We start from the raw sequence: 10233 nt of genomic DNA, 5'->3' as shown, positions 1-10233 counted from the left end.
TGTACTCATATTCCATATTCCATTAAAAGAATTTCATACAATTTTCATATTCCATATTCCATTAAAAGAATTTCATACAATTTTCAGACTATACAATCACATGCTCAGTCTGTTTACCATTTATGCTCAACAGAGAAATTCATCACAATAGACCGAAATATTCACAATAACATATGCATATAAAATTTCACTTAATAAATCAAATTCAACTACACAGAAATTCTTGACCGTGTACACAATATGGGCATACTCAGCCCTCTTCTCTACCTCCGGCATTCTAGCTCTGTGTTCCTTTTTATCTTATCTTCTACACTACACCACTACTTCTACTAGCATAATACAAATCAAAATATCTTCTACCTTATGGGGTTGCATTTACAACTGTCCATTTTCTAGAAGAGATACAAAAAAACCCCGGTTTGTTTGCTTGGCTGTTTTACAATGTGCCACATAGTCAAAAATGCCAACTCACCAAAATTTTAGAACAACCTAGATTTTTTCTAAAATCTGTACACCTATAATTACATGAATGAATACATGAAAATTGCTTATTTCTAGATTTATACATACGTAAATTTTATTTAAGGGAATCTCTCCCCTTGGAATAAAATTTATAGAGAATCTCTCCCACTTGAAAATTTTCATGACCCCTTGAGTCTGGGCAAAAGGGTTACCTAGAGGTTTGATGCTCCTGCCTGGGTAGCCGGTAGCTTTAACACCACCAGAAATATCAGTTTGAGGACCTAACAGCTCTTGTACATTTACATTATTGCAATAAAATTTATAGGGAATCTCTCCCACTTGGAAAATTTCATGACCCTTGAGTCTGGGAAAAATAATTACCTAGGGGTTTGATGCTCCTGCATGGCGTAGACAGTAGCTTTAACACGTTCAGAAATATCAGAGTTTGAGGACCTAACAGGTCCTCATCATTTACATTATTGGAATAAAATATATAGAGAATCTCTCCCACTTGACCCCCTTGAGTTTGGGCAAAATGATTACCTGAGGTTTTGATGCAGGAGTAGACAGTAGCTTTAAGAACTTCAGAAATATCAGAGTTTGACGATCTAGTAGCTCCTGTAAATTTACATTACTATTATGCCCTCTGTTGTTGCAGATCTATAAAGCTCCCAAAAGAAGCTGGGAGCGTCTTCAAATGTGAAGCATGCTTTGGAGATTTGGAAACATGTTCAAATTTTTGTACCGCTGCCGCTACAGATGGATGCGTTGGAACTTTATTAACTTCCGTAAGGACTTTGGAAGTGTCTCCAAACTATAGCTGTGAGAAGCATCTCCAAACTTGTGCAACGCTCCAGATCGGTGAGATTAAGATTCTTTAAATTGTCCATGGAATCTGAAATGCTCTCCTGATTTCTTCCGTCAGTCAGTTGGATATTGCTGAAATTCCCGTCCGAATCTGGAAGAATCTGGTAGTCTTTTAGCTTTAAATATTTTAAAAAAGGCAGGTAACAAAATTCTTCTGGTAGCGTTGCCAGATACGCATCCTTCGCTTCAATCATTTTAAGGTGCTTCAGCTGCTCTAATGACTTTGGAAACTTCGAAAGTGGAGCATCAACGATCAATTCTCGCAAGTGCATAGGTGCCTGCAATGTTTGTATTTCAAGGAGAAAGGAAGATAAAACCATAATGCTTCTCATCTTAAAATATAATAATCCTTTCTGCATAACGACTGCATGTACATCTACATACCTGAGATTCACATTTCCACAATATTTTCAATTCCTTCCCGGCCACTTCTAAAACTCTTAAATCGTGCATCCGAAGCCAGGGAGGCAGGGAAGAGTGGGGACAATTAATCCAGTGGAGCCACATTAGTTTCGGGGACCGCACCTTTGTCAATATGCTTTCTACAACACTGCCTTCAGCTTCAAGGAAATGCAAGTTACTGATCATTCCGAACGGCTCAAGGCTGCCGACGATAGGATGTCCGGGATACATTCTAATTCCGCGGACTTGCGTTATCCCCTGTTGGTTAGTTAATTCGAATCAATGGAGAATTGTAACATAAGACGCAATGAATTTTTCTAATTAAAAATCTTTGAATTTGTTGACTTGGAAACAAAGGTTAGGATGGTTATGTTGGGTATACGAACAAAGTCCCACATTGATTAGAAATGGTAGAAGTGGGAAGGATCATGGGTATATAAGGATGAACAAATATCTCCATTGGAATGAGGCCTTTTGGGGTAAAGCCCAAAAACAAACCCATAAGGGCTTAGGCCCAAATTGGACAATATCATACCATTGTGGAGATATGTGGTGTCCTGAGACCCAACAAGTGGTATCGGAGCCTTTGGACGGTTGAAGTTGAAGACGACGGACGGCCCTTTGGACGGCCCTGTGGACAGCATCCCTGCGTTGACCTGTGGACGGTGTGGACAGCGGCGTTGCAACAAGACGTTGCAGCAAGATGCTTGACTGTGGACAGCGTTTGTAACCCTGAATCCTGTGCAAACGGTAGCAGACCCTGAATCCGGCCTGGCTGTGCGTTGAAGCTCTGAATCCGGCATCGGTGGATTGGCTGTACGTTGATCCGGGTATGTTTTTTTTTGTCTGCTGAAATTTTTTTAAAAGAAAAAAAAGGTTTGCAGATCCCTGAGGACGGCCCGTGGGAGGGTATCGTTTTTTTTTAAAAGCAGACATTTTAAAAAAAAAAAAAAGGAAGGGTTTTTTGCAGTGTTTCTTAAAAAAAAAAAACAAAGGGATAGCAGATTGCAGTTTTAAAACAAGATAGCAGGTGTTTTTAAAAAAAAAAGGGGATAGCAGATTGCCGTTTTTAAAACAAGATAAGGTTGTTTGTTCAGAATTTTTCAGACAGCAGATATTCAGTTTGTTTTTTACGATAGCAGCAGAGATTGAAAAGGATTGAAAAGGGTATTGTAGTTTTTTTTTAAATATTGTAGAAGAACAAGTTTGCAAGAGATTTGCACGAAAAACAAAAGGGTTTGCAAGGGGGAAGTTATCTTTTTAAAGCCTGAAATCCTAGGAAGGAGGGAAAAAAATGGCCAAGATGTCGAATGCAAGATTCGAGGTGGAGAAATTCACCGGAAAGAGCAATTTTGCTCTTTGGAAACTGAAGGTTAAGGATCTGCTTGTGCAACAAGGGTTGCACAAGGCATTGGACGGGGTTAGTAAGAAACCTACAACCATGACTACTACAGAATGGGAGGACTTGGATGCCCGAGCACTCAGTACCATCCGGCTATGTCTAGCGGATGAAGTTCTCTTCAACATCGTTGAAGAAACCACGGTGTCAGGTTTGTGGGAAAAACTTGAAAACCTTTATATGACAAAATCACTAACCAACAGAATTTATCTGAAACGACAATTATACAGTCTTCGAATGAAGGAAGGTTCAAGTGTTGCAGATCATTTGAATGTTTTTAATACACTAATTTGTCAATTAACGGATATGGAAGTCAAAATACAGGAAGAAGATAAAGTCGTAACCTTGTTGTGTTCTCTGCCTGAATCATGGGATCACTTCGTAACCTCAATCAGTTTCAGCTCTGGTGATTCTTTGAAGTTTGAATCAGTCGTGGGAGCTCTTCTGTCTGAGGAAGTACGAAGGAAATCCAGCACTGATACAACTGCGTCAGAAGCCATGGTCGCTAGAGGACGCTCAAAGGAAAGAGGAGACAAACCAAGGGGGTCTTCCAGGTCGAAATCGAAGGGCAAGAAGTGTAAGGTAAAATGTTGGAACTGCGGTAAGGTTGGACACTTGAGGAAGGACTGTTGGAAGCGGAAGGAATCCGAAAACCTGAAGAACGAAGCGAATCAGGCTGATTCAGGTATTGTAGACGAAGTTTTATCTGCTGAAGATTTGTGTATGATAGATGAAACTTCACCTGAATGTAATGTCTCTCATAGTTTTGATAGCTGGCTGTTAGACTCTGGTGCTTCGCATCATATGTGCCCACATAGAAACTGGTTTACTTCGTATGAAAGTGTAAACGGTAGTTCTGTGTTTATGGGTAACAATATGTCATGTCAGACTGTTGGGATGGGAGATATTAGGATTAAGATGTATGATAACACAGTTAGGACATTAACTAGTGTTAGACATGTGCCTGATTTGAAGAAAAATTTAATATCTTTGGGAGTGTTGGATTCAGATGGTTATAAGTTTACAGGTCAGAATGGCGTTTTGAAAGTCTTCAAAGGTGCCCTTGTGGTTATGAAGGCAGAGAAGGTCGGGAATCTTTACAGGTTAAAAGGAAGTACTCAGGTCGGTGAAGCAGCGGTTGCGTCGGAAAAGGAAGAAGCAGGTACTCGTCTGTGGCATCAGCGTTTGGGTCATATGAGCGAGAAAGGTCTTCACATACTGATGAAACGTAAATCTCTTCCCGGTCTGAAATCCTTGAATTTAGATTTCTGTAAACATTGTGTGTATGGGAAGCAGTGTAAACAGAGATTTAAAGTTGGTAATCATAATAGTAAAGATGTTTTAGACTACATTCATTCTGATGTGTGGGGGCCTTCCCCTGTTATGTCATATGGAGGTGCTTTGTATTTTGTAACGTTCATTGATGATTATTCTCGTAAAGTTTGGGTCTATCTGCTAAAAAGGAAAGCTGATGTATTCAATGTGTTTAAACAATTTAAAGTAATGGTAGAGAAAAGAACAGGCAAATCTATTAAATGTCTAAGAACTGACAATGGCGGTGAGTTCACTTCTATTGAATTTGAACAATACTGTAAGGATGAGGGCATTGTTAGACACAAAACTGCTGTTTATACTCCTCAGCAAAATGGTGTTGCTGAGCGTATGAATCGGACTCTTATGGAAAGAGCCAGAAGCATGATCAGCAATGCTAACTTGCAAAAGGAGTTGTGGGCAGAAGCAGTATCTACTGCTTGTTATTTGGTTAACAGATCACCTTCAGTAGCAATTGAGTGTAAAATTCCTGAAGAAGTCTGGACAGGTCAGTCTTGTGACTATTCTCATTTGAGGATATTTGGCTGTGATGCTTATTCTCTTATTCCTAAAAATCAGCGTTCAAAGTTAGATCCAAAGTCGAAATGTTATGTCTTTGTTGGGTATGACTATGCAGTGAAAGGATATAGGTTGTGGGATCCTACATTGCGGAAGATAGTTATCAGTAGAGATGTAACATTTGATGAATCCTCTTTGTTAAAATCAAATGTTGAAAGAATTGAACAGGAACAGGTATCGCCGAGTCAACGAGTTCAGTTGGAGGCTAGATCTTTCGATGACAGTCGAAAGGAAGGAGAGACTTCTGGAGACAAAGGTGTTGAAGACACAAAGGAAGCCGTTGAAGCTTCTGAACCAGAGCAAGTTTCTGAAGCAGTTCAGCAACCAGTCGCTCTGAGAAGGTCTACAAGGGCGAAGAAAACTCCCAAAAGGTATGAAGATTCTGCTGCTTCATCTTTTGCTTTGGTTACTGAAGATGGGGAACCGTCTTGTTATCAGGAAGCGATAGATGATACAGATAGCGAGAAATGGAAAAAGGCTATGGAAGAAGAAATGGACTCCTTAGCCAAGAACAATACCTGGGATCTTGTAGAGCTTCCTGAAGGGAGAAGTGTTGTTGGGTGTAAATGGGTCTTCAAGCTGAAACGGAAAGTTGATGGTAGTATCGAGAGGTATAAGGCGAGACTGGTAGCAAAAGGGTATTCTCAGGTTGAAGGTATAGACTTTCATGAGATTTTTTCTCCAGTTGTAAAACTTGTTTCTATACGTACTGTGTTGGCACTAACTGTGTTGCTTAATCTTGAGTTAGAACAGTTAGATGTTAAAACAGCTTTTCTACATGGTGATTTGAACGAAGAGATATATATGGAACAACCAGAAGGTTTTGTGCGAGGTCGCAGCAGAAGATTAGTTTGCAAGCTCAGGAAATCATTGTATGGTCTGAGGCAGTCTCCCAGACAATGGTACAAGAAGTTTGATTCCTTCATGGTGAGCCACAACTTTATAAGAAGTGAGTATGATCATTGTGTGTACTTCAGAAGTTTCAATGGCATATTCATTATCTTAGCTTTGTATGTTGACGATATGCTTATTGCAAGCAAAAGCATGGAAGAGATCAACAAGTTAAAGGCTCAACTCTCTAGGGCGTTTGATATGAAGGATCTTGGAGCAGCAAAACATATCTTGGGCATGGAGATACACAGAGACAGGAAAAATGGTAAGCTTTGGTTGTCACAGCAGAAGTATGTGGAGAAGGTACTTGAAAAGTTCTCTATGAATAATGTGAAACATGTTAATGTTCCTTTAGCTTCCCATTTTAAGCTTTCTTCGGTTTTGAGTCCTAGAGATGATGAAGAAAAGCAGTATATGTCTCATGTACCATATGCAAATGCAGTAGGCAACTTAATGTATGCGATGGTATCTACAAGACCTGACATTTCACATGCAGTTGGAGTTGTCAGCAGATTCATGGCAAATCCAGGTAAAGAACATTGGCAAGCAGTGAAATGGGTGCTTCGATATCTAAGAGGCACAAGAGATCATTGCATCGTCTTTGATGGTAGTGAAGGATCAGTCTGCGGATATGTAGATGCTGACTATGCAGGTGATTTGGACAAAAGAAGATCTACTACAGGTTACGTCTTTACTCTTGCAGGTGGAGCCATTAGTTGGATGTCAAAGCTTCAAGACACGGTTGCATTGTCCACTACCGAAGCTGAATATATAGCTGCTTCAGATGCCAGTAAAGAAGCAATCTGGTTAAAGGGTTTGCTCGATGAAATTGGAAGGGCGCAGGAGAAAGTGAGTGTACTTTGTGACAGTCAAAGTGCTATTCACTTGGCCACAAATCCTGCCTATCACAGCAGAACCAAGCACATTGATGTGAGATATCATTTTCTGAGACATGTGATCGATGGTGGAAAAGTAGCTCTTAAAAAGGTCCACACACGAGAAAATTGTGCAGACATATTCACAAAGCCAGTTACAGTAGAGAAGTTGCGATGGTGTTTAGCTTCTCTTGGCTTGCAGGAAAGATGATGAATGGGAAAGTTGTTGTCAAGGTGGAGTTTGTTGGTTTGACAACGAACTTCAGTTTTGTAACCAATTTTTTAGTTATGTAACGGGTAGTTTAGCATAACGGTAGATGTTCACGTAATAAATCGAATACCTTGTAATGAAAATGATCATCGAATAAAACAGATTCACACATTCAATTTCTTTTTCTTGGTCTTTGGTCTTCTCTCATTCTGTTGTTACTGTTCTTTCTTTCTTTCTCTGCTGTTCAATTTCTTTTTCTTGGTCTTTGGTCTTCTCTCATTCTGTTGTTACTGTTCTTTCTTTCTTTCTCTGCTGTTAATTTCTAGAAGTGGTATCAGAGCCAAGTTCGAGGTTACCCAAGTGGATGAATCCTCGGAATGCCGAAACAAAGAGGGTGAGCCCCCGTAAGCCTGAGGATGAGCTCGGTTAAACAGGCGGTGTGCTCCGGATTCTTCATGGACGTGTCTTGCCTACCAACACGGTGAAGAGGAGTTGACCTGGGATGGAGCAAGCTCTCTAGACAGGTGGTGCTACCATGTAAGGCGTGAGCCACCAACGCATTGGAGCGGAGAATCCTGGTTGGTAGAGAGGGGAGAATCCTGTGGATGGTTTGAGGGGAGGCTCGATGGTCCTTTGTTCGAGGGGAGGATTGTTGGGTATACGAACAAAGTCCCACATTTATTAGAAGTGGTAGAAGTGGGAAGGATCATGGGTATATAAGGATGAACAAATATCTCCATTGGAATGAGGCCTTTTGGGGTAAAGCCCAAAAACAAACCCATAAGGGCTTAGGCCCAAATTGGACAATATCATACCATTGTGGAGATATGTGGTGTCCTGAGACCCAACAGGTTAGGATGCACTTACAGATGATAATCGCTCCAGCAGATCCTCTGTGGTTGCCCTCCTCGAAAACGAAAACAGATAACTATTTATTCCCATGGTTACGTTCCAAAAACGCCGCGGCACTTTATCTCTTCCCGTATATCTTCCCAAGTCTTTTAAGTGATCGTGCATTACTATCTTATTTTCAGTGTCCACTTCGACAAGACCCTTATTCATTAGATTTTGAAATCCCACCAAACCTTTCCACCCGGATTCATCCCATATTCCTATCCACGTATCCCTGTCTTTCCCTATACAAAAACACGCAATATCTAGGAAAATTTCCTGCTCTTCTTCAGCGAGTGAGTCATAACAAATCTTAAGTGCCTGCTGGATTTCTCCAGGTAGAATGTTTCTTAATCTGACCAGTACTTCTTCCCATTTACATAGATCATTTTCTCCACATAGAAGACCCCCAAACGCTTTCAAAAGTAATGGCAGTCCACCACATTCATCTAAAAATACCTCTACTACACTTTCAAATCCTTGGGGTGGACATGACTGCGAGAAGGCACAGGAACAGAAAATCTCTCGGGAGGCTTGTCTATTCATTCCTACGCGGCGGTAAATTGAAGTTTCTAGTATCCTCGAAGATGTCAGGACATCCTTGTTACGAGTCGTAACCAAAATCAAACTCTTGGGGTCAAGGACATGCCTAATTGGCAAGAAGGCATCTAATTGGTCAATACGATCTACATCATCTAATACTATGAGCGCATGACAAGATTCGAGATTTTTCACAAGTATCCCTATACCTTCATGCAAGCTCCTAATTTTGATGTCTCTATTTCCTTGCAGGTCGCTGAGGAGTTTACTCTGCAAAGAAGTTACATTCCCTCTAGCTGCATTTTCCCTCACGTCTGATAAAAAGGAGGATCCAGCGTAATCTGATCTCCGAAGCTTGAAGAATTCTTTGGTCAGCGTTGTCTTCCCAATTCCGCCCAGACCCACAATCCCCACAACCGTGGCCTGGCGTTTCTCTGTATGTTTAAATAGCACACTATCTTCAAAATCTTTTAATTTTTCCTCCAAAATAGTTCCATACTCTGCCATTTGGGCACATCCAACTGTGGCGGAATTATTTGCAGCACAATCTTATCCAAGAGCTCGTCTTCGTCCCTGAATATTCATTCATCCAGAGAGCAAAATAACCTGTGAGTCATCATATGCCTACCTAAATCATCATATACCTATCGATCCAACAAAATGTAAAAATTATATCTCTCTCACTCACCGTCCAGTTAAATGCCAGTTAGCTCTGCAACATTACAAAGAATGTCTCTCCCATTTTGAATGTTATCTCTGCAAGTCGTCTCGGCTTCAACGTACGCTCACGGCCCGAGAGCAAAAGATTTCACATGGAGGACATGGAATCCATGGGATATCAGCCGGTAGGGGCGGTGAGGTGGGTCTAATGAACAATTTTGGTGGAGGAGACGAAGCGAGATGGATAAGGTTTTTTTTGGAGTAACAAAAGAAATTCATTTCTTTTTTATCCACGAATAAATAATAAGAAGCCTATTCAGAAAAGCACATCGCCACTTGGTTTGATTGACAGTAACCATATCAATCTCTTTCACCCCATTTAAATTCACTTTATTTATCTATTACCATATCATAGTAACCATATCAATCTCTTTCACCCCATTTAAATTCACTTTATTTATCTATTACCATATCATATTAGCATTGCATGACAAAATAAATGAATTTTCACATTATTAATTAGTAAATAGTAACTAAATTTTGAATAATTGAATTCTATGGTGTTTGTGAATCCATCAATTAAATAATTTAAGGTGTATTTTTTGAAACATTTTATTTATATATTTTTTTTTATCTTATTAAGTAAGTTGTATAAGGTTTTTCTCTAATGTATATTTTTTGAAACATTTTATTCATGTTATTTTTCTTTTTTATCTATGTTATTTTTTTTTTTTATCTTATTAAGTAAGTTGTGTAGGGTGTTCCTTTGCTTTATAATAGAAATATTTATATTCATAATGTATCCACAATATCTACAACATATAAGGTGAAAGAGTCTATGCAACCTAAAATTCTAATAATAATTTTTAAAAGATGAATCAAAATCAAAACATTTCCACTGTAGGGGTGGGTGAGAAGGATCTCTTTCATAACTCGATCGTGATGGAGAAGTGGGTATTAAGTGGGCAACAATATTTGTGTAGCCATAGGGTATTTAATACACTTTAAGAATATATGGACACAGTACCCCGGAGTTAAATTTGTGTGAGAAGGGTCTCTTTCATAACTCGACCGTGATGGAGAAGTGGGTATTAAGTGGGCAGCAATATTTGTGTAGCCATAGGGTATTTAATACACTTTAAGAA

General features: G+C 39.7%; 1 protein-coding gene across 1 annotated transcript; it reads right to left on the bottom strand.

The window, feature by feature from the left end:
* Positions 1-207: 207 nt before the first annotated feature.
* LOC149216597 (disease resistance protein Roq1-like) lies at positions 208-9337 on the bottom strand. Its single transcript, XM_089392803.1, has 4 exons — positions 9117-9337; positions 7865-9001; positions 1714-1989; positions 208-1607 (listed from the first exon to the last, which is right to left on the bottom strand). Exons 2-4 carry the CDS (start codon positions 8933-8935, stop codon positions 1242-1244), a joined length of 1713 nt encoding a protein of 570 aa, XP_089248929.1. The 5' UTR covers positions 8936-9001; positions 9117-9337; the 3' UTR covers positions 208-1241.
* Positions 9338-10233: the final 896 nt, after the last annotated feature.

This window comes from Pinus tabuliformis, chromosome 1_1 (assembly GCF_031772625.1).
Source record: "Pinus tabuliformis cultivar Carrire ecotype Pingquan chromosome 1_1, CPIR1, whole genome shotgun sequence".
Lineage (NCBI taxonomy): Eukaryota > Viridiplantae > Streptophyta > Pinopsida > Pinales > Pinaceae > Pinus > Pinus tabuliformis.
This window is presented reverse-complemented; position numbering and strand designations above follow the sequence as displayed.